We start from the raw sequence: 24,763 nt of genomic DNA, 5'->3' as shown, positions 1-24,763 counted from the left end.
GCGGCTGAGGCTGCCTCCGGGGCTCGCCCCCGGCCCGCAGGGGACGGGCCCTTCCCGGGAGGGCTCCCCCCGCTGCCCCCTTGCTGCGGTGGGGGGGGTTTGGCTGCGGCCTGGCAGGAGCCAAAGGTCACCCCCCCCCCGGGGTCTCCTCCCTCCCTCCCTCCCGGCCTGCCCGTGGTGGCTTGGTTGCACTTTGAGTGGTTTATCCCCTTTCTCCCCCCTTCCCGAGGGGTGGGTACAGTATTGCTCGTTTTCCATTTCCCCCCCCCCCTTCTCCCCCCGGCTGACACCTGTGGAAGGGGCTTGTAGAGGGGGAGAAAAGCCCAGGCAAGGTTAGCATCTCCTCATTGACCTTCCTTTGTTGGACAGGGAATGGGGTGTTGTGGGTACTGGACGGAGAGAATTACTTCCTCCTGGTTGTTCCTGTTTTAAGGTGGGTCAGTAAAGCTCTAGTAGGTTTTTGCGTTGTCTGACACCAGCTGACACCTGGACCAGTGGTGGTGACACATCATGTGTCAGGCGGAATCCAAGTGGTTGAAGGATGCCCCTGGGAGATCTTGATAGGCACCGAAGGCCTCAAACTTTTGTAGGCGTGAAAAGCGAAGAAATTAGAATTGATTCTGAAAACTCCTTCAAAGAAACTTGGTTCCAGCTTCCAAACGGCTGAAAAAAAAATCTTCAATACTTGTACCTGGAAGGTGAGGGCAGCAGGGCAGAAACGCTTCCCCTGCGATTCACAGTTTGGAGTTGGTCACTATGATCTGCTAGTAATGGAAAGTCATGAAAGAGACTTGGCTGTTGTCTGTTTTTATGTGGTGGCCTAAAGTCCCAGAGGATGACCTAGCACTTAAGAATCAAACTGGGCCAAGTTAAAGGCCAAGCTGACTTGAAAGAACCCTAGTGGTGGGACCAGGTCAGAAGTGAAGCAAATCCCAAACTGAGTGTATCTGGTCAAAGATATATTCTTTTTAAAAGACATTGTGTTACTGGAGCCAGGCCTGGATCTTTTAGCATCCAACTGAGCTGGAAGCAGCTCATAGTTATTTTTTGTTTTGTTTTTTTATTCATGTTTGTACAATCTTCTGGATATTTTTTTTCAAGAAGGAGTAAAAGGGAGTGTTGGAAACTAACAAACAGGATTAAAACCCTGAGCGCTTAAGGAAAACAGGTTAAGGAACTTAATCCAGGATGGATATGCAGGAGCCACAGCAGCTGGGTATGTTTGCAGAGAGTGAGCTGATGTCTGTGGGGATGGACACTTTTATCCATCGCATCGACTCCACGGAGGTCATCTACCAGCCACGGCGAAAAAGGGCCAAGCTCATTGGCAAATACCTGATGGGAGACTTACTTGGAGAAGGGTCTTATGGCAAAGTCAAGGAGATGTTGGACTCTGAAACCCTCTGTAGGAGAGCTGTCAAAATACTGAAGAAGAAGAAGCTACGCAGAATTCCCAACGGGGAGGCAAATGTGAAAAAGTAAGTAAATATTTCCAGTGGCTGGGAATCCAGGGGTTAAATTTTATCTTTATTTTCCAACTGATGTTCCGTATCATTTAAAATAACGGCATAGCTTTGTGTTCTGGAAGTACTTTCTAAACCATATGTATTTGGGAATCTCTTTACCACTGAAACACAGCCAACTGTAAGGTGAAGAGCGCTTCTTCTAAATGCTGCCCGATGGTGGGGAACAGTGAGAGGAAACTTATTCTCAAGGGCATGGGAAGCAGATCTGTCCACCCGAACAAAAAAAATTGTGTAACACACGCCCTTTCTTAGTATTATTATAACGTAAGAGAGAATCTCTATTTCTAAGATTTCATGTCACAAATGCATTGTAAACTAAGGAAGATGAGGGGTGGTATAGCTGAGAGTGCAGAAATACACTTTGTATTGTTGCTCTCTATTATTGTGTATCCATACAAGTGTGTGTGGTTCTTAAGCTCTTTAGGGTGGTAATTATTACTACCACCCATGAAATAAGTGCCTGGAATGCATGATCCAATGTATTATGCACCCAATGGGCATAGGAAGTCTTGGGTTTTATTCTTGGTTTCACGTCTGACTAATGAGTTTGGGAAATAATTCAAGGCTCTTTTCAGTTGATTTCTCCAGCTGTAAAATGGGGACAAGGGTTGTCAAGCTCCTCTTTTCAGTGACTCAAGATTTGTGCTTGGAAGGTATTTCAAGTGCCAGTTACATACTGATTAGTCAGTGCACAAGTAACTAATTAAAATATGCTGTGGGGAGAAACCTGGTGTTATGCTTCATTTGTAGGAGTTGTTATTATCTGAAACTTTCCCTTTTCTTGGGTTTGTGCTCTACATGTGAGGACCTAACAGCCAGCTGTGTTTTCCACAGCAAGCTGTTTGTTACAGCCCTGCGAGATAGAGTTGTTTATCTGGTGTGAAGGGGAGCCTTCTGCAGCCAAAACAAATTATTTGCAACAGTTTATCTCGTAGTGGGAGGGAAAACTTACGAGATGTTTAGAAGACTCTTGTGTTACGTCTTTTGCTGTGGCGTGCTGAGTGTAGAGCCCTGACCTAGTAGAGTCTTGTTTCTGTTTCTCAGTTTGGTTTGAGTTTCCGAGCTCAGCTGCAAGATATTTCACATCCTGTACTGGCACTTCTGACAGCTAGCTGTTTAAATTTCCCTTCTAACCTTCAGTGGACACACTTAGCTACAGAATAGTAACAAGTCTTCGTGGCAGTTCTCTCCTTTGCTGGCTCAAGTTCAGAATAAGAGTAAACTGCTGGTTAATGTGTAATAAAATGTTTCTTGTTTTTCTAGTAGAAGCAGGAGTGCCCCTTTTCATCACTCCCCTCCCCGGGTTACATCAAGCCCTTCGCCAAACAAGGGGAAGGCTGTTTCCACTGTACTGGAATTTTACATTTTTAAAATCCTCCCCCTCTCAGTGAAAAAGAACTTGCCTGACAGTTTCCTGGTATTGAAACTATGGTAATGGTCCTATGCCCTGAAGTGAACTCTTCAGAAATCTTATTCATGTACCTAACCTTTCTGTGAATGCCTTTGGTTTCACTGACTTTAGTTATTAAAGCAGACTAGCCAAGCAATACCTCATCTTGCTACGGATATTTTTCTGATTTAGCAGCACCTGCTTCCAAACACTGTCTGAGGTGGATTTGAGATGTGGCCTTCTAACAAGGGTTTGGTTTAGTTCAAGTTCCTGTTTTTGTCACCTTGTCTCTTTTGTTGTCCACACGCTTGTTTGCTTTATCTGCTTGCTCAGTGGTGGATTTGTTTGTTTATTTATTTGGCAAAATGTCATGTGTTTGTATGGTACCCTGGTACAATGAAACTCTGACCTAGTCAAAACCCTTTGGCAAAACTGCTATACGCAATAAAAGTTGTCTCCACTTTAAGCGAACCTGATGTAGCAGGATATATAATCAAACCTGTATAGTGTGACTGGGCAGTAGGCAGGGAGAGGAGAGGGGAACACAAACTGTCGTGTATGCAAATACCACTGTGACCACAGTAAGGCTTTATTTCCAGGTAGCACTGGAACGGAGTACTGTTCTGACGTTTTTTGACTGCGGTCATATTGCTTGCCCAGACTCCATTAAAATTTCACTTTCTACAACTAGATTTGAGCAGCTTTGCTAAAGGGTTTATACCCAGCAAGCTCTTCACATATAGTAGAACAGCAAGAAGATCACTTTCTGAACTAAAGCTCACCATTAGGTTCTATTTTGTCACTTGAAAGTTGTTAATACCTGAAGTAATGAGTAAATACAATGTAGTTCCTGTGTTAGTGAGCCCTACTTCCAATCCTGCTTCTCCTTATTTCTGTGGGTATGTGATTAGTTTCATACCCGAAACCCGTGAAATTGTGTGTTCCATGGAACCACTGATTAGCTTCTAAGTAACTGGAAGGGACATCAGTTACCATGGAGTTGTGGTGTTATTGTCCTTTCTGATGTATTCTATTAATAACTTCATTTATCATATGGAAAACAGTATGTTATTTCAGGGGTTGAATATGGGACACAGCTTGTAATCTGTGGATTTGCCCCTTCAGCTTGGTTTATCTTTAGCTGAAGTGTTTAGCTCTCAATTCAGTGAGTAGATGTTCCCTCTCAAAATTCACTACTGTGACTGGTCTTACTGTATCACTTCTTGCTGCTGCCTTCAACTTCCCCCAGTCCATGAGCTGAAGAACAGAGTGGGCCACAGAGACTGAATTCCCTTCTTATCCCTAGCAATATGATTTTTTTTTCTAGATAAAGCTGAGACACAACTGTATGTGTGATGGAGAATGAGCGATAAAGGGAAGAATTCAAGCTGTTGCATCTTAGCGTTGGCTGTTTAATTCTGGTTAAAAGCAGTAGTCAAATACATTTGAGTGTATAGTTCTGACCTTACCAAAAAAAAGGGGGGGGGGCTGGGAGGTGCAAGTCTGCTGTGATTTTGGTGATATGAAAAGGCACTGACTTTTTTCAGAGAAGAGTAGATTCCAAGAGTGTAAAAATCAGAAATCAGTTTTCAAAAGGTCATTCAAAGCAACTATAGATTTGATTCTGTAAGGCCAAGAAGATGGTGAGCTGCTAATCCTGAAGGCTGTTTTGTTTTTGAGATCAACCTGTGATCAGAAGTGTGCACAGTTTGACCCCGGTGCTGTTCTTTGCAGTATTGCTTCTTGTGCCATTCCTTTGGGCAGGGGAGGGGAGGTGATAGAGAAAGACAACAAAGATGGTCAGGTCAAGCTGTGAATCTTTCTTTAAGCTCCCATTTTTTTTGTGTCCTTATCTGTACAAGGATGTCTGCTGCTCAGTACGTGTGAGATGATTGTGACTAATTGTTTCGACTTTGTAAACATCCCAAATTCAGTTGGTGTCCTTTGAGACTAAAATCTCTTCTTTCATCTGCCATCAGAACCAGACCACCGCTTAATTCTCCCTCTCCCTTCTAATGACCCCAGTGGTATGTGCAAGTAGAAGTCTTCTCCAAAGCAGGAGACAGATAGACATTTCCATTTGCTGTAAATGAAATGGTCAGGAGTAATGACCTTATGAATCTCTAATGGATCTGTTTTCTGCTGTAGAATCACTGCATACCATCTTAACTCTTAGTCTTTGCTCTGGGGGTGATTTTTGCATATAGTGCCGCGAACATGTTAGAAGTGTATTGGTGGAGGGTCTGAGCAATTAGCACTGGTTGTGTTTTCAGTTTTCTTCGTTTAAGTGTACTTATCTCATGGAAGTAACCCTTTAATGTTTCAGTCTCAAAATACCTTATTGTGTGGTTTCTCTTGACTGAAAAGACAGTGCCTCTTTATACTAAAGTCTGATCTCCAGTCTTGACTTCTTGTGTCTGAAGCTTTTTCCTGTATTGCAACTTGATTTGACAGAGATATGATCAAATTATATAAAAATAGGTTTGTGCCTTTGCTGTTATCACCGGATGCCTCAGTACTGCTGCTGTTGTGGTGAAGATGAAGCTTCCGTTGATAGTGCATCATCAAAGAAACTCCCTAGAAAACAGTTCCTAGACCTCTGACCTTTGGGTAATTACATGAGCAAGTAATATACAGGGATTAATGGCAAAAAGGGAAAGCAAAATAATCAGCTGTGGAGGATTTTACAGGTCTTTTCCATGTGTTGGGGACCTTGGGTATGTGGGGCTGATACTGCAGCTCAGGGAGCTCTGATTGTGCAATTTTTGTTACTTCTTACTAATCTTCAAGACTGCAGTCTCCTCCTGAATGTATATGTGGGTTGCCTCAACCCTGTCTCCTTGTGCAGTAGCAGAGTTTTGTGGACCTCGAAATTTAGAAATTGACTGGAATATTTGAGAATTCTACTTTAGAAAAGTGAATGATTGTCTTCTATCCCCAAATGCTCCAGTTCTGCTCCTGAAAAATGAACTCTCAAGGGATCTGTAAAACCTGGTGAAGATGTTGAGGGTTGAACTCTTCTGTGCAAGACAGAGGTTTCTCTGAATCAATATAGGGAATCTCCCTATGTCTTCAGATGTCTTCACCCCAACCCTTCTCTGAAGGAACTGGTTTGTTCAACCAGACAGTGCTGTGGCTAATTATTGCTTCCAGTTGATACAAAAAGTGAGTTTAGTAGGATTGCCAAAAAGATGAAAGAAAATTTGGAAGGCTATTTGTCTCTAGCAGCACAGTTTTATTAAAACTGAGTACTAATAGCCTCACATTTTTAATTAAGTGTTTGGAATTTTCTGTGCATATCCCAGGTGTCCTGTACTGTACTTACCATGTTCAGTGATTACTTAGATTTGAATATCATGCTCATTAGAATTCCTATGAGGTTTAAAATGGGTAGTAGGCCTGTAATTTGGCAGTTTGCTACTTGGTCTACAAATCGGAGTCTTGCAAATCAAAGCATGGACAGCTCTGCTGAAGGAGAGACTTGTAAGCCATGGAGAGGCACATTTTGGATGAAGACAGTCTTAAGCTGACTCATTTGATTTCCTGTCCCTCACTCCTAACTCAAAGCTCTGCAGTATGTCACCTGAGTGAGTGTGCTACTTTCTTTGTCAAGCTGGATACTTGCTTAGATTCAGTGGTGAAATGCTGGAAACTAATCTGTAAAAGAGCTCAGGTAGTGGTACTGTAGTGGATACAGGGCTTGTAATAGCCGACAGCTGTGTTAAGAATGCAGCGTGTATGGAGTCCTGGAATTAGTAAAGAGAAAAGGTAATACTGGGGTCTTAACCTCCCGTAGGAGTCCCTGAGGCACACAAGTGAAAGTGCAGTTCTGGAGTAGGTGCCTGCCTGTGAAGGTGTGCTCGCTTGCTAGACTGTTTCCGATGTTTTAAGCTTCTGGGAAGGTGAGAGCTGTCAGGGATTGAATCGCTTTGTTTAGTAGTGGCTGAGAGTACACTTTGTTCCTGCAGCCTTTAACCCCTCAGGGGCTTCTGAATACACTTATTTCCTTAAGTGTTGACCACAATGGATGTTTCTTTCTGTATTGATCTTGACACACTGGCATTAAGGGAAGGAGAGGTGGTGGGGACGTGGTGGAGATGGAATAATGCTACCATCATAATTTTGGGTAGCTGCTGGAGAAGGAACCATTGGATACTAAAACTTGGAAAGATGGATATTGGCACTGGATTTGTGAACACAGAATTATGCCCCCCCCCCATACCAGGTACACATTCAAGTGTGTAAAACTTAGGTTGTCCCCCCTCTCTCTCATCAGAACTGCTTTGTGTGGAGCTGCCATCTTCAAAGTGGAGCCAATAATTCAAACTTCCCACTGCACTTCTCACATCTTCACTGCTCATAGTGTCTCTCCTCATGGTCTTTCTCCCTCTCCCTTCACCCAGTGCATCAGCAATGATCTGCAGTATGTTCCAGGGGCCTGAAAAGACTGACAGCTGCTCCTGGGGGCCCTGCTGCTGCTGCAAACTGGTCACGGAGCAGGGCCTCGTCGGTACTTGCTGATGGATAAGTGTACCTGTAACTGCAGAACTCTGAACCTCAGCTATTGCAGACAGTGATACATTGTTAGTGTCGCTTCTCAGGCTGGGCTCCTTGTTTACTGAATAATCATGTCATCAGATCCTTCCTATGCAAATATTAAATATAGCCAAAGCAGGCAAATAAAAATGCAGTATAAATAACACAATCCAAAAACAAGGGTAGTGAGCTGCAGAATGGAAAAACTCTTGAGCTTGAGAAGAAGTCTTGATGCTCCTTTGTTTGTAACTCATTTGGCAAAACAATACAGGAACCCAGAAGAGTTGTTAACATCAGTATCTACAAGGACTTAAAGTTCCATTGCTTCTCAGGGTGATGTTCTCCTCGCTGACACTTAAGAGCAGAGCACTTTAGTCGGAGGGAAAATTCTTCATATGATGTAGGTGATCATTTCAGGCACTGACAACCACTTGCACAGACTTAACACTAGATGACTGCTGCTCCGTAGCCTTTGTGAAGGAAATGACCCTGTGGTGCTTGCTCCGTACCTTGTAAGAATTTGGTATTAGGACAGGGTGCCTTACCTAGGGCAAGGGGGAACAGTTCAGCATCACTGAAAGATTTATAGTGAGTGGCACAGTTCAGACTCTTCATTTCTGGGAAACTGGTGTCAAAGGTAGGAATAGTGAAGCGCTCAATCTCTTATTTATCTGAAATACTACTTGTACTCATGGCAAGAGGGAAGTGGTGCAGGTTCTCACATGGATAAAAATGACATATCACATCCTTGTAAACGGATGGCAAGTTCTGAGGTAAAATAAACAAATGGGGGGAGGAGAAACTGTTCACAAACTAGACCTTGAATAAGTTAATCTGCTTTGTGGCATATCGGGCATACTAACATGTAATTAAAATTTTATTTGCCTATACAAGATTAAAGAATCAATCTAGAGAAATACATAATGTAGCAGTTCATTTGTGTACAGATCGGTTGAATTATTCTTGAGTCCTTTTGTAGCAATTAGCTAGAATGGTGTTAGTGAATTTATGGCATGTGCCAGAAGTGGCATATGGTGCTGTTCTCAGTGCGCATCTCCTAGCCCTTTGCTGTGGCACCAGCTCTGCAGCGGAAGTTTGCCAGATCCTTGTGTCTGGTTCCTCTGTGCCATGTGCTGGATCTAGAGAGGTTGAGGGGGGCTCCAGTTATGTGCTGAAGAATAAGAAAGTGGGTAATGGGGTGGGTGAGGATAAGCCTTCCCTGGGCTCAAGACTTTTACTGCAGACTTAAACATTTTCTGAAAGTTTTCGAGAAACAGACTAATTGGGCTAGGCCATCAGCTGTAAGTGACACTGCTATGCCAGTATCTTTTCTCTCTGCTTAATCAATAAGGGGTCTACAGCAGACTAACCCTTCTCTTTAAAATTATGTGTTGGTTACCTAGCAAATTTCATCTTTGCAAATGCTTGCAGACCTCTTCTTTCTTCTCCTTCCCTTTCTCTCTCCAAACCAATTATACTTTGGAACTACCCCTGTATTCCTGCAGTCTGCCTAGTCAAGGCAGCCAGTGAGCAGAGCTGGTTCACCAATGGGCATGAGGCGATCTTCACTATAATGTGGTGAACAGTCATTTCGCAGCCTTAGGGTTTTCTAGTCTGGAGAACTAAGAACAAAATTCCATAATGCAAACTATTCTCGCCAGATAATGGCAGTGATAGTAGGATGCGTATGGAAGTGATTGTCATATCGCAGAGAGAACATAGCTTAGCCACTTCACTGGGTGAAGTGAAGGGGCCTAACTAAAAGATGGGCTAACAATGTTGTCTATAGCTGTGAAATTGCATGCAGTACAGTGAAGGGGCCAAAATGCCCTTGCTCTCCATTAGATGAGGCTTCCCGAGTGTTTGCGGTTCCCCCTTTCCCTGAGTGTTGGAGAGAAGTCTGATCTCAAAAGCAATTGTTGCAATTTAAATTTCATATTTAAATTCTGGAGGTAGCAAACAAGGAGGCAAGGCTGGAGCAACTCAGAAGGCATCTTAAAAGTCAGAACAGATTCACCGGACTAGTATGAGAAAGGCAAAATGCAGGAAGCCGTCTTGCCTTGATCCACCAGAAAGGTTGCAGAATGTAGGCCTTGGCTGCTGGATTGTAAGTGTCGTTTCCCCCACACACACCCAGTGCTGCTATTTCAGACAATATTTTATAGGCACATTGCAAGGAAAGCAGTGGGCTGGGGTAGATTGTTGTTGTTAATTAAAAAAAAAGAAAGTAAATTTAGGCACCTGCTGACAAAGATGTGCCCTTATGTTCGTTTATAAGTTTCAGTTTGAAAACTGAAATGGAATTGGAGGTGGTTGTGGTCTGGCTGTCTTCATTCCTTAGTCATTTTAGAATGCAAGAGTAGCTAAAAATAGAAATAATCTTTCCTCTGGGAAATGGGCTGTTGGCCTCTGCCCCAGAGGTGGGTGCACTTCAGTGGCATTTTAGATTGGTGGTTCACAATGTCCTTTTGGATAAAAATCATTGCAGAAACATGAAATATTTATTAGCCTGATAAAGGTGAAAGGAGTTAATATTTGTGCTCTGAAGCAGTATTACAAGGGAATGAACTGTTGGGATCAGGTTTTTAAAATGTGTTCCTAGTATTGGCAGCTTTTTTTGCCTTCACAGCAAAGCAGTCTTTTAAATAAATGTGTGTTCACTGCCTCTCTCACTGGTTCTTTCTAACAACTCAACCTGTCTCCCTTCATTATGCGGAAACTTCTTAGACCTACACTAATGCTGGGTGCAGTTTCTATGCTAATTTAATCCACTTCAGCCTTTTGGTCATTACTATAATTAGAGCTGCTGCATCACTTTGCAAATCTGTCTGCCATTTAAACTAAACACTCTTCTGAGCTTTGTCTTGTTATCCTAGGTTTCTATTTAGCTTTTTTTTTTTTTTTTTTTTTTTTTTTTTTTTTTTTAAGACATATAGTGATGAAGGAAGAGTTCCTGGACTAAACTTTGGTAGCAAAATAACTAATAGTACTGCTCAGGAAAGGAGATCTTAACAAACCTGTAACTGCTCTTTCAAAATGCTCATAAGATGCAGGAATGCAAAAAGTTTTTTTTAATCGGCTATGATGCATCAACAAACCTTTGTACTGGCCACAGCTCATTATTAGAGACTGGCTAATTGTGAAAGAGAGGAGAAAGTGGCTTTCTAAGCTCAGTGCGTCATGTGTTTGAGCAGAGGCTTATGCTTCTGAAGCTGTGTTTTTAATTCCTTGTAATACTGATTCCAGGAGTCCTAACTTGAATTTTAACCATGCTTTTTAAAGCAATTTACCAAAGGGCAAGAGAAGCTAATAGAAGAGTTTATATATAGCTTAATGTGAGCCCAGAATTGAGTAGCAAAGGAACAAAGCAAAGCAAAGAATCTTCCAAATGTGAACAGAACCACCCTAACCTGACTATCCTGATCCTCCTGTTTCTCTACTTTACCACTGGTATCTAGGAGAATTTTACAGGCTAAGTTTAATGTAAAAGATGCTGAAATGTGGTAGCTTGAGGAAAAGTACAAAATCCCAAGAGGCAAAAATCAAAGTGAGGGGTATGAGAAGACATAGTAAGGCTTCATTTTCATAGGGAAGGCAGGTGAAGTGTCTCTTCACTCATTTTACCTTATTTATTTTCCACAAACAGAGGATGCAGTTCAGATCTCTTAATACTTCAGTCAGATTAAAGTTAAGATTAAAGTTTGGAAGAAATGGAATTAACTGGAACTCCTTTTTTCCACACATTCTTTAGACTAAATGTTGTCATTCTTTCTTTGGACACTTCATTTCTGAATCCTCCTGGAAACCAAGCCTCCCTTGGAAGATATATGTGAAGAATTCATAGACCAAGATAATCAGCTGAGCAGAGGTACACCTGAGAGCCTGTTCCAGCTGGCCAGTTACTAGTGTGTGCCTGCCAGACGGCCCTGTTCCTGCCTCACCCTACGGGGCCTTGTCTGATCTGCCTTTTCCTTATTGGTAATTGGATTCTGGTTGTAGGAACAGGAGGGAGCAGTGATGGAGAAAAGGGAAACTGAGCTCGGAGCTGCAGTTGTTGTCTTTTGTAGAACTCTTCCCCTGCACCAGGTTCAGTTGTCTTTTGGTTTCATCTCTAAATCACAGCATGCTTGCTCGGAGGTCTGTATGTGTTGCGAGCACGTGGAGGTCTGGAAGGGTGGAAACAGGGGGAGGGAGGGAGGTAGAGTAGCAGGAAATCGACTTTGTGTGGTGCATCACACACCACACACCTGAACCTATACTTTCTTCTCAGCTTAAACTTCTGCTGTTTCAGGAACAACCACCTCTATCTGGAGATTTTGCCTGTGTTTAAAATCTAGCAAGATGTGTTGTGTGGGTGTATGTGTGTACACACACACACATGCGCGTGTGCGTGTACACACAGAGCATCTAATTCAAGTTACTTGAGTTACACATGCAGCATCTAACTCTGGAACCTGATAATCAAAGTAAGATTTTTGTGACATTGCAATGCAAACGTTTGGAAATAGTTCAGTGTCCTCTCCTACCAAGGACAAGATCGGTGCCTCTCTCAGCAGTCCCATTTGTTAGCTTTAATTAAAGTCATTTATGTGGAATGGTATAAAAATGAAGTCTAGCATGCTGCATAGGAAGAAACCAGGCAACTTTATTAGTGTTGTCTACACGTCCTAACAGGCGCCCTTGTGCTAGGCACTGTATGCAGAGGGAGTGCAGCATTTAATTGGTGTTGTATGTTGCTTCCTTTAACCTGTAACTGAGGGCAGCCTGTGTAATGGATGAAGTAACTATAATCAGTCGGTGTTTTTCCTTTCCTTCCTGTGTTCCTAACACATCATTAGCAAGCAAACTAAATGAACTGTGTCTTCCTTCACTCCTCATTTTCACTGTTTAGGCTTTTGTGTACTCGTGTGTGATTCTTGAAGGTAGGTTTGAATTGAAACAGTCTGTTTTGTATGATTTAACTGAAATTAGGAATTACTGTCGCATCTTGAGATGACACTAGTTTGTCTTGCGACTGATTCTTAAAGCCATGTGAATTTCTAGATCAATTTGGATCTAGCTCTAGTATTAATATAGGCCACTAAAACTGCCTAAATATTGGCTATTGCATATGAGGAATTTGTTTTTTCTTCAAGATGATTTGTCTGTACTTATTTTTGCATCATTGGTTTTAATGCTGCGACAGTAATGGACTAATAGACTGGCCATTTCCACGGCCTGGAACCACAACACTGAGTAGTTTGTCATATCATTTTATTTGGTGTTCAGGGGTGCGCAGCCTATAGCTGTTAACCTCTGTGGCTTTGCATCAGCTCAAGTGAGGCTTGTGTGCTGGGGCTGTGTCAAGTGCCGGGAGCAGGGTTATGTTGTTGCGGGAGATCTCTGGATAGTTCACGTCCAGGAGTGGGGGAGAGGTGAGCCGGAGGGGCTGCTGAAGCAGAGTTTGGGGTTGTTCTGGTACCCAGCCAAGGCCTGCTCATCAAGGGAGTGATGGGACCTCTGGGAAGCTGTTGTCCTCTTTCCCCTGTGAGCTTCTCTTGGAGCTCTTCCATCCCCTCGGCTCTCTGACATCTGTCATGTGCATCTTCTGGCCATAGGAAGATTTTGGTGCAGGGCTTCTCGGGTCAGGAAAGCTGGCGATTCACTGCTCCTTTGGCAGCCTCTCTGCATGTTGACTATCTTCCCTTTTATGGCTGCTGGTTGAATGCATCATGTAAGATGTAGTGCTACTGGGCGACCTGGCTGCCTTCTCTGTTTTGTTGTCAGTAAGGTACCTTTCCCATTGTTTATTTTGTGTTTTCTGGGAGATCAGGTTCTGTGGAATGGCCTCTCTTCGGGTGAATTTCATGTTGATTTTGTCCTTGTACTATGCCGTTAGTTTCCTTTGTTCTTGTCCCCAGTAGGTTAGTCAGGTTCTGATGTTTTTATACTTGCGTTTAAATGTGACCTCTCTTCATGTGGAGGTGATTTTTCACAATACAACCAAACTGTCAGGAGGAGTTGATGGTAAGGTATAGACTTTTTTTTTCTTCTTTTGGCTGGGGAGGGGAGGAGGTGACTCGTAGCAGTCTGTGACAGCAAGAGGAGTGCACCTAACCGCACAGTGCTGCGTTATACTGTGACATCTGTGGGGGTTGTTCTGCTCGTGCTGCTGATAAACACATACCCTGAAGCATGAAGACTAATAGCCCAAGCAAACTTATTTCAGCTCCTGTAACTACAGATGACACTGACACATAAAGAAGTACAAAGTACAAACATAAAAAGTTTGTCTTGGAAGTGACTGTCCTAGTTATTATGGTAGATATACATCTAGTGCATCTCTAGGGGTTTAACTAAAGGGACTGACTGCGAGTTAAGCTCCCCACAGCCCAACCTTCTTTGGTAAAAAGCTTTAATTGGAGGGGAGCTGATAAAGCTGCATCTTCTACATGCAGAGCAAATAGGGATAAGCCTTGTGACTTGCCTGAACTGTTGACAGGATGGTGTTTCAGTTCTGATTATGGTTCTCTTGTGGAAGAAAGAAATTTCCTTTTAGTCAGCAATAGTTTTAACTAGGAATAGTGAGGCAATTGCTAAGGCCATAGGGAAGGATGTGAGCAGAGGACTGCAGAGCACTGTAAGCCCCTGCACCAGGCCCTTGCAAGTCAAATGCTTGTGAAGGTAGGGAGTTTGCAGCGCATGATGTGTCCCCAGGCTGCTTTCTCTTTTCACAAACAGCATGGTGTATGAAGGTGTCCAGCAGGAATTTATGATGAGTTGTTTCCTCTGTGGGTTGAATCAGCATGGTATACTGCTTCCCATTTCAGTTTGCCTTTGTCTTGTTCTTCTTCACTTTGTATGAGGGTGTCCGGTTATCAGCAACCTCTTGTTGACCCATCAAATATCTAAAGGGGAGCACTACGTAGATTTTTATAGGTAAAATGGGAATAAAATTTACCTGGGAGGGCGAAATAAGATTTTGTATTCACAAATAACCGAATGTGTGTTGGATAGAACCACAATGTTGGCACAGGAGATTGTTAGGACTAATTTCATGTGCCATCTGATTGCTGGAAACACAAGGTGTAGTTTATTTGGGGGTTTAAAGAGAATGTGGAGTCATAAGTATTTGGATGGAAGTGTTGTTTTTTAGCTTGTTTGTTTTAATATAAGATGCTATGAGGTGATTTTGAAGGAAGACGGGTGTGGGGTATCCATGCTTTTGTAAAGCCCGGAGTCACAGGGGACTTGGATCCAGGTCTTAATATGTGATTGTAGTATTTTTTAGATATAAAAGAAACCAGAATACACACACAATCATCTGTTTCTAGCTGTACACTTCCTAGGACTAGGCTCCATTGTCGGTGCTTTAATCTCAACCCTGCTCTGGCTATTGTGGTAGGATTATATCTAGCACCCAAATGGGTTTGCTGCACAAAGGTAAATTGCTCTCTGAGCACAACTGTCCATCTTTTGTTTACCAATGAACTCGAATTCTTGTCTAAAGAAGACTGAGTGGCTGTGCAGTACTAACTGAAAGGGTATTTGTCTTTTTTCCTAGTCAGTGACCAGTAAGTATTTTCAGGGTCTAATCTTGGGCTAGTGAACTCAAATGATCACAAGGCCTTCTGTCAACCAGAATTTGTAGGTAATCTTAGGTGAAGCAGCTGGGACTAGTGCAGTCTGAAATGTCTTTAAAATCCAAGTGAATTTAGGAAAACATTATTTTCATTCCATAGTAAGGAAATAGACTTTTTAAATGTAAATTTCTCCCTTTCTTTTCCTGCAGGGAAATTCAGCTCCTGCGACGATTACGGCACAAAAATGTCATCCAATTGGTAGATGTGTTATATAATGAAGAAAAGCAGAAAATATATCCTTTTATTTTTGCACAGTTGTCAATACAAAGGTTTGAATTCTTGTTTTCTGCTATAGTGCTGAATCATTAGAGTGCTGCTTTTGTTGTAGTTAAGGCCCTTTTGAATGTTTCTTAAGCTTCAAATTACTTTCACTCTTATTAACAAACATTCCGCGTGTCTGGAATACTTTCCACGCAAGTACATTTTCTTAAGTTTCCTGACTTCCCTGTTAGGAAATGAAGTATTGTCCCTAGGTTATAGATGCAGGACTAGAGCAGGGGAGAACTGACCCTCAAATACTATGTTTTATTGTGTGATCTTCAGCAACTTGGGTATGAAAATAGAGCTGTGGAGCTGTAGTTTCTAACCTCCTGTCCTACTGGTATATATTAGTGCTTTATTTTCTTAAAGATGGTTCCTTTGTTTTTGCTATGTGAAATCTATTCTTCTTGTAATGTTTTTCCTTTGAGGCCTTTGGTAATGGTTTAGGTGGGTTTTTTTTCTTTCCTTTCCCTCAAAAAAAAAAAAAAAAATCCACTTGTTCTCCAGCATACGGATCTCTGGCAACTCTTTCTCCCTTCTGTTTGGAGGGGCTGCGTACCACTGCCGTGCTGCCTTTTCTGTAGGCAGTTAGTATGCTTTGCTGCTAGTTATCTTTAACAAGATAGGGCAAACTCCTAAGTGTATCCCAGCCTCCCATGTTTTTTGTTGTTTGTGTGAAGGTCCCTTGTGATAGTTCTTTAAGTGACCTAAAGCTTGTAATAGTCATGAGAGATTGGAAGCCTGCTGCTCCCATGAGATGAACAGTTTAGTTTGAAAAAGCTGGGCTGCACAAGTTTTAAAACTAAGCTGTGGCTTGTGATCTCAGTGCATCTTTCAGACTTCAAAATGGAATTGCACCTTGTACTGTGTCCCCCAAGCATGCATAGGCACTAACCAATGAGCTTTATATGCCTTAACTTGCAGGTGAAATGAAGAAGTGAGGAGCTGGATGGTTTCTAATGTCTGCCACACTCAGAGGAAGTGCATTTTCACTTGAACCAGTCTGTGAAGTTACTCAGTTGATCTGTTGTTACAGTACATGTTAAATGGTTGCTTTTATTTTTGACAATGGCTTCTATATACAGTGTTCTACTTGCAGTACTTCAGAAAATGGGTAACTTAATTGTGTGCTTTAATTAGATTAAATACTCTGCCACATAATCATTAGTATTAAAAAAGCATCACAACTTTCACTTATATTTTGTAGCCTGAACAGACCAAGGGGACTGTAATTCAATTGCAGTCTGTAGAAAGATACTATTTAATTAGTAAAAAACTGGGATGCTAAAGGAGAAGTGAGGGGGGGAAAAAGAGCCCAAGAGAGACCTCGTGTGTTGGTAACAGGTGATGACAACATAAAATGGTCATGCAGAAATGTGTTTTGACTCCTGTAAGCAAGGAAAGATATTCCTTGTTTTACTATCCTGAACAGTGGTGTTTGAAAAAGAACTGATTGTTTTACCAGTACTTTCCGCTTGTGAGGATATGTTGACTCTGCTATTTTTGTCATCACCTGCTTCCACACTCTGAGAAAACTTAAGTTTTTTCCTATAACTGCTTGTTCTGTGCACATAAGTGGCAGTCATTGGAGAAATCTGCTTTCACTGGGGTAGGGAGAATTTATCTGTGATCATGTTCTTGCTTAACCTTACTCCAGCTTCTCATTGGCACCATTATGCCTGTGCATCATGTTCTAGGATGTGGTGGTACAAGCACTTGTGCAGCTGCATAGTAAACTAAACAGGTTTGGGAAGAGATCCGGCTGAAAAGTGACTTTCCTTTTCATGTTAGCTTTTCCCTTAGGTCAGTTCCCATATCTGTTTTACTCTGTGGTCATGCAAACGTTTGTATTGATGCCTTGCAGGAAGCAATGCCAGATGGAAGTTGAGTGGCTATAGGGGAGGGAAGCAGCATCCCAGCTGGTACCTTCTCTTGACAGCGTCTGTTACCAGTATGTACAACTGCGCATGGGAGCCAAACCCTATTGATCAGGAGATTTGAGAGCTTCAGTGTTCTTGGGTCGTATTTAATAGATCTGCCTGGTAAAACCTTCCAGCCTATACTCTAATCTGGCTAATCAAACAGATTGATCAGCTACAAAAGAAGAGGTGGAAAAACAGTCTGGCAGCTAATGAAACCAAAATCGGTTGTCCTTTGCAAGAAGGAATGAGAGCTGAATTTTGCTTCCTAGGAACTAGCCTACTGTTAGCATCAGTCTCCTAAAGGTAGTAGCAGAGTTGCTGTCTTCCGTATCACTGCGATGTAAGTAGTTCTCATGTTTCTTCAGGAGTTAAAAATGGTAGGAATGAAATTTGGGAGCTCTTTCTGCTAGTTTTGCTTCATCTACTGATATACAGGGTGACATTGTCCCCATTACAAAATCTTACTGCCGAAAAAGCGATGGACGCTATTGCTGTGACATGGGAAAGGGAGGTGTTCTGCCTTAGAGCATAGGGTCATGGAAGATGTGCAGAGCTAATCAAAGGTTCAGTGACTGACAAGGGAGGATTTCAGGAAGTCCCATGCAATCCAAAGCTTTTTTGCCAGTGGTTTCCTAACTTTTCTGGTCCCTTCCAGAGCATTGTCACATTTTTGTCATGCTTGTGAGATGTACGCTCTCAAACTTGATTTCTATTGAGGTCACATCCTGCTTCAGCTCTGACAACTGAGTTACTGCTGGTGATAAAGCAGGAAAACTGTTTTCTTTTGGGTTCTTTGACCCCTTCCTATTCTTCCTCAGAAGGTGCAGCACAGCTCAGGTTCTGCTTCTCAATAATGTGTGTATAGCAGGTAACAGAACTGCCTGTGCAGCAGCTCTCCAGTTGCACCGAAACAGGGCAGCAGTCTTCATGGAGGATGTACCTGAAAAGTGTCTAACCTGGAAGCTTCCTTAACTCTGCCTTCACGTATATGGTGATGGAGTACTGTGTGTGTGGGATGCAGGAAATGCTGGACAGTGTCCCAGAAAAGAGGTTTCCAGTTTTTCAGGCTCACGGGTAAGTGCAGTTTTGTTTCTTAAACTGCATCAGTCTCTCTCAGCACTGCTACCTCTATTGAATTCAGGAGTATGTTCTACTCTGTCACTTAATCTGCTGTCTGTGCTTTAAAGTAAAACTTGCTTTGTATAAAAACTACATCATTTACCATCCACAGAAAAAATGAAACTAATGGAGTGGTGGCAAGAAGAGCCATCAGGGATTCTGGAAAACAAAAGCATCTTTCTATGCAGTTGTCTTTGTCACTTTTGTTTTGGTGCATGAGACACACAGGGACCCTTCTTAACCTCTTAGCTGAACAGCAGAGCTGCAGTAAAGATGGGTGCAGTGGAAGAATCTCTGGAGGACTTGCCCTGTCTAAATGGAGGCAAGCTATACAGTTCAGTATCAGAAAAGAGATTAAAGGTCTTTGGGTGGGATTAAGGATCAGTAATATTTAGCATGATCTGTTAGCTTGTTTAGGCGGTAGACAGGCTGATCCGTAGACCCTTCCACTGTGCAACTAAAGGAACCTTAGTATTCTGGATAGAGATACACAAAGGTTATGTTTAACAAATCAGTGCTAACCAGCAGATCTGTAGTAACTACACATTTGTATGTTCTTGAATGCAGGGTGTCTAAGTGAAATACATGTACATTAAGTCAAATAGTCTTTCTGGCTACCATGAGATAAAGCATGCGCATGCTCAATTATTGTCAGACTGTCAATAAATAATGCTTGTTACACTATAGTAATGACCTGTCCATAGCCTTTGACTGTGTCCATGTTAACTTTGCCCAGCCAGTAAGCTGTACCAGCAAAACACTCCTTCCTACAGGCTGAGGAAAACTTTCACCCCCTAGCAGAGCAAGCTATGCCACTGGAAGTGCATCTTTTACTAGTTTTATTTAGCCTAGACTAAAGCAACGGTCTGCATGAGCTATCAGATCTGTGCCAGCTTAGTTCTCTGAGCTTACAAAATATGCAGATTTGCAAAGAGTTCTTTGGTGTAGAAGAGCCTAGAGTCCCAAGTGGTTATCACACCAGTGCAGAGCTCTAGCAGGTAACTTCTGACTACTTTGCCAGAAACTTATTAAGTACTGCTTACTACATACACACCACAGTTCAGTCTCAAGTTCCTCAGCCCTAAAGGTTCATGTATTTCCAAACTGTATGCAATAACAGTGCTCTCATGTATTATTGGTAGTTCATTGAGAGTCTTAGTTTCTGGAAGTGCTTGATTTCTTTTTCTTTGCAGGTACTTTTGTCAGCTTATAGATGGCTTAGAATATTTGCACAGCCAAGGGATTGTCCACAAGGATATAAAACCGGGGAACCTCCTGCTAACAACCAATGGGACACTAAAAATATCTGATTTAGGCGTAGCAGAGGTATGTGAAAATTGCAGCAGTGTCAAGAATGTGGGAAGTATGGCACTTTAGAATTAGGTCACCTTTGTGATAATTGATCTATGGTGTGTTTATACTAGGCTTTTGTTTTCTTTTAAGCTTGCTATGACTCTAGGATGACTTTGCCAATTGCAACCTATGAATATTCAGCAAAACATTTTTATCTTATTGTTGAAAACAGCACAAAACTCCCCCCTCCCCCCCCCGGAAGCGCATAGAGAAAGATATTTATCTTAGACACCTCAAGACCCAAAACTGTGGTGAAATTATACTTAACTACATAGTGCTCATATAATGAGAGTTATAAGGCTATCGTAGCTAGGAGTGGCGCAGGGAAGCATCACTGATGGCATGCAGTTGTTACGGTGGCATATTCTCATGCTTTATAGGTGGATGTTCAGTAGCAGAGTTTTCTCCCTTTTGTTTCTCAGGTGAATCTTTTCTAGCAGTTATAACTTTTGTGCCTTGAGTTTGAAAGTAATCAGTCTCTTCTGTTGCAGGCATTGCATCCGTTTGCAGAGGATGACACATGCAGAACGAGCCAAGGGTCGCCAGCATTCCAGCCACCAGAAATTGCCAATGGCCTTGATACCTTTTCAGGCTTTAAAGTAGACATCTGGTCGGCAGGGGTCACACTGTAAGTGTCTATGCAGCATCCAGGAATCGCAGTAAGAAATTATAAGCCCCCAAATAGTTCAAACTTGTGCTGCTGGTGTGTGTGTGTGTGTGTGTTTGTCTGACTCTGTTTTGGTGTGTCCCCCCCCTTCCACCCTCCCTGATGGGTGGATATTCCTCAAAGTGAGTGCTCAGTATTCCAAAGAAAGTGGTCCTAACTCCCTGTGAATAAGTCTATGCCAGCTACTTCTCGGTGTCCAGGATACAAGCACTTTATGGTTTCCATTGTTACAGTAGCTGAGTATCTCCAGTATTTGTTTTTAAGTTTCTTCTGTCCCAGCCTGTCAGGGAAATGCCTTGGTGGTTTTAACACACATGTGACTGAAGAGGCTGTGATAAAGGAAGACTAAGTTAAGAGGCATTCTGGACACAGTCTAATTCTCATCTTTGCGTTTCCTCTTGGTTTCCTTTGGTTTACCTCATCGCTTTAAGAATTGAGCACCTGTGTTGTGCGCTTTTTCCTCATACAGCTTCTCCTTCTGCCTTTACAGATACAACATTACAACGGGTCTTTACCCCTTTGAAGGGGATAATATCTATAAGTTATTTGAAAACATCGGGAAAGGTGACTACACAATTCCAGAGGATTGTGGTCCTCCACTCTCAGACTTACTGAGAGGTGAGTCTTCCAACTGACTTCAAATAAAAGATTGAGTAAAATCTATAGATGCAACAAATGCTCGGTTTGCACAGCACTGGGAAAGACCTTCCTTCTGTGAAGGTATGGGATCCTATTAGAAAGGGAAAGAGGCTTATGAAGCTTATGATAAGACTTTGAAGGCTCTCTGATGTGATATTTTCCTGAGATACACTTGATGGGTTGCAGTTGCTACTCTTTATAGAATCATTTCTTGCATTGTTTCTTCTCTGAAGTTTTTAAACCTAAAGGCAAAACTCAAAGAGGTTAAATTTAAAACAACATCATAGCATTGATGTGAGTCTTGCAAGTGAGAACACTCAGGATTAAAGTCTTTACCCAAGCCTTCTCTAATGCAAAATAGTGAGTACTCAGGTTCTGCTGTCATTCCTCACTGGTCTCTGGTCAAAACTTATTTGCCTCGGTCTGCCCCTTTTCCACCCCCCAGCCCCAATTTATTGTTGCAAGGAGATTGAAACAAAGTGCCTCGTGCCCGTTTTACACAGCAGGTCGGTGGTAGAAACAAGAATAGCACTTGCTAGGTAGGAGAGGTTTTTTTGTTTGTTTGGGTGGGGGTTTTTTGTCTTTTTGTCTCAGTCACTTGTTGCAATAGCTTGAGGTTTGGTGTTGAATATATCTCTGCTTGTGTTTTAAATTTTAATAGTTGGGGCTGTAGTTATGTTCTGTATAGCAGCTAACTTGGGGATGCCTGTATGGTCACAGATGTGATGTGGTCCTAGCACCTGGGAGATCTTGACCTGAGACCAGAGCTTCTACCAACTCATCAGCAGTGAGGCAGCCAGGCTGCTCTGATGCTCCCCAGGCCTCAGCATGGGCTTGGGTACTTTTGTCTTCAGCTGTTTGAGAAAGATCACAGACTACAAATACGAAATGAGGCTTTTGTCTTGTTTCAAGTTTGTTTTTCTGGTGGTTCTACTACAAGTAGTTCTACTAGAAGTAGTTAGGAGGTAAAAGTGTGGGTGAAGGGCTTTGGAGCTCTGTAAGGAAACTGAGTCAGCTTCCTCTGTCAGCAATGTCATTGGGCCTGCTCACGATGCTCGGGTGTTATTGCTAAACCGGAGGATTGTCTTGCTGTGCTGTGTCCTCCTACATGGTTAAGGTGCTGTTGCACTTTGTGGCTACTCAAAACGTTAATGGCTTTGAAGCATTTTTATAGCTATAGTTTATGCTACAGATTGCAGCTGTTGTAACTGCGCGGGGAAGACCGCGTTGGCCTGCGGTGCCCGGCTTCTGCGTGGGCGGCTGCAGGGAGCCGGAGCTGCAGCCTGGGGTGGGTTTCTTGCCCCGCGTTGCCTTCGCCCCTGCTGCGGGCAGGGCGCGGGCGCTGCGCCGGCGACGCGGGTCCTCGCGGCGCTTGGCTGTGTCCCCGGGCTGCGGCGGCAGGTGGTGCTGTCTGTCCGGAGTCTGTCTGCCGCTGCCGGCCCGGCGCTGCGCTGCGGGGCTCCCCCGGCCCCCGCCTCCGAGGAGGTGGCGGACCCCCGCACCTTCCCGGACATCTGAGAGCATTTTAGCTTATCTGGCTCCATCCCGGTTAAGAAAGAACTTATTTCTATATGTTTCAAAAAGCACTAACTAGCTTTAACAGCTTTCAGAAAACATTACGTAAGGCATAGCTACGAACTGCGCTCGGGCACGGCTGGTATCTTGGCTGCTCTGCTGAGGCTAATGTGGCCGCTGCTTAGGCCCAGCGCTTCTGACTGATGTGTGTGTCATGTCACATTCGCATGCCCCAGGGAACGCTGTTCTAATCTACGTGTGGTGTTTGGTTTGCAAATGCTGACTCAAAACACAGCCTTTTCCGTATGAGCTTGGGAACTGCCCAAATGGAGTAAATCCAGTGGTCCATCTAGACTGGCAGCCAGTCTCCTAAAGCATCCAGCAGAAATCATTTGAGGTTTGTGATAAGCCTCTCTACTGCATTTACTGTTGACCCCCAGGGAAATGTGTAGCAATTGTTTTTCTTTTCTTGTCCTCGGGATATTGATAGCTTCAAACCTTATGCTTCATTAGAAGAATAGCTCCCTTTAGTTCTTTTCTCGTCCCTGGACGAGACCTGGAGTCAGAATTTTCTGCTTCTCCTTCTGCCTCATTTTAAACAGGAGTCCTGCACCTGAGTCCTCCTTATGCCCAAAGCTACCTTTTCCAGCCTGTCTGACTTCCTTCGTCTTAGCTGCTGTCTGTCTTCATCCCTTCTATGTTTGGACGCTACAGAGATGCAAGTCAGGATGCGTTTGGAAGTGCAGAGGAGCTTGCTTGGCGGGAGGTGTCTGTGTCTATCAAACTGACTGTTTCTCCCAGGGCAGTGAGAGGTCCTGAGGACTCCTTTTACTCTTCTCCCGTTCCCTCAGTCCCATCTGAGAACATTCTCTCACCCCTCCTCTTGTTACTTTTATCAGCTACATGCTAAAAGCTGGCAAAAAAATCCTGACATTCTCCTTGTTTGGTTTGGCACCCTTCCCTCTTTCTAGAGGTTAGAGTACCCAGTGGACCTGGGGCGATTAAATTCTAGATTGGGATTTCCCCAACCCGCTTAACTCTGTGGAGGCCTAAGTGCCTCCACAGACCAGCTGATAGCAAGGTATAGGTTGAAGACGAGGGTGATACTAGGTAGCTATGGTGACAAAAACCTGAATGTTTTATTTCCTTCCTGTTTTTTCCTCCAGAACATCTGCATTTCCTGGTAGGTGCCTGCTACTTCTGTGGCTGGTTGCAATTGAATCAAAAGCCTGAAGACCAGATATTGTCAATGGTTGTCTGATGCTTTTATATGAGCAACATAGATATCCTCAGCTCTGTCTCACTGGAGACTTTGTTTTGCCTTTGCATTGCTTTTAAGACTCTTACAGCACTCTTCAGTGCTGCAAGCATTTGTTCTGTTTTTAGTGTAAGGAAGGATTCAGTACATTGTGAAGTGCTTGTTTCCTCTCTGGCTATAAGTGCTGTGTTGACCATAGTGCCAGTTCAGCTGTGAAGCAAACCTAGAATACACTTTTTAAAGCTTTCTGTTCTCCTTTTGACTACTTTTTAAGCTGTTTTTCATACTTTTTCCCCTTGAGCTTGCTTTTACTTCTTTGTCCCTCTTTCCAGAGGAAGCAGAATTTAGAGGACCCAAAGATTCTATGTTATTTAACTTATAGAGACTTGCATTATGATGTATTTCAGCAGATTAGTTGAGATGCTGCTCCTCTTTTTGCATCCCTAATCAGGGATGAAGCTTTATTTATACTCTTCAGTGATGGAAATAAGGCTAGAGTACTGCTCTGGCTGCTGTGTGTACAGCCAGTAAAGATGTGTCAGAATGAAAGCATTTACAAATAGCCTTAAGGTTCTGCTGTCACCATCTGTGTGACTTATCAACTCATATGCAGTTTATTTCTGGACAAGAAAAATGCACAAGGTCAGCTTTTCTTCCTCCTTCTTTTTTGATGCACTTCCACTGAAAGAGAAAGTTTTGAGTCTGAAGTCTGTGTTGGACATCTGGATTTATTTCCAGGCTCTGGTGCAGACTTATTTTGTGACCTGGGACAAGTTGCTTAATTTCTCAGTGTTTTGTTTTCTCATTGTGTATAAGTGCTGTGACCTTTCATTATGGGGGTGGTGAGGGTGTGTGTACCCTGATGACAGTGGGATGCTTTAATGCTGTAGTGGCAGGGAGGCCCCAGAGCCATTAGTCAGCAGACTGGTGTCTACAACCCAGGAAGTCTTCTGAG

The 24,763-nt window shown here is 43.0% G+C and overlaps 1 protein-coding gene and 1 long non-coding RNA gene across 4 annotated transcripts in view; both read left to right on the top strand.

Annotated features, from left to right (window-relative positions):
• Nucleotides 1–12: 12 nt before the first annotated feature.
• The window catches only part of STK11 (serine/threonine kinase 11), a 50,694-nt gene continuing 25,943 nt past the window's right edge, over nucleotides 13–24,763 (top strand). The window contains exons 1-7 of one of the 3 annotated variants that reach the window (XM_026064765.1): nucleotides 14–698; nucleotides 1,229–1,478; nucleotides 15,224–15,307; nucleotides 18,242–18,331; nucleotides 19,570–19,702; nucleotides 20,221–20,357; nucleotides 20,887–21,014. In XM_026064765.1, coding sequence (XP_025920550.1) covers nucleotides 1,240–1,478; nucleotides 15,224–15,307; nucleotides 18,242–18,331; nucleotides 19,570–19,702; nucleotides 20,221–20,357; nucleotides 20,887–21,014 — 811 coding nt within the window. In that variant the 5' untranslated portion in view covers nucleotides 14–698; nucleotides 1,229–1,239. Of the gene's footprint in view, nucleotides 1,479–15,223; nucleotides 15,308–18,241; nucleotides 18,332–19,569; nucleotides 19,703–20,220; nucleotides 20,358–20,886; nucleotides 21,015–24,763 lie in introns of all 3 variants that reach the window. The other 2 variants (XM_026064766.1, XM_026064764.1) reach the window with 2 other exon arrangements.
• Nucleotides 9,453–11,607, top strand: LOC112965618. Its single transcript, XR_003253348.1, has 3 exons — nucleotides 9,453–9,559; nucleotides 11,204–11,320; nucleotides 11,452–11,607. It is a non-coding gene; the product is annotated as an uncharacterized LOC112965618 (long non-coding RNA).

The sequence above is a fragment of the Apteryx rowi genome, unplaced genomic scaffold, assembly GCF_003343035.1.
Source record: "Apteryx rowi isolate R43461 unplaced genomic scaffold, aptRow1 scaffold_220, whole genome shotgun sequence".
Lineage (NCBI taxonomy): Eukaryota > Metazoa > Chordata > Aves > Apterygiformes > Apterygidae > Apteryx > Apteryx rowi.
Note: the sequence above shows the minus strand (reverse complement) of the source record. Positions and strands in the feature narration are given on the sequence as shown.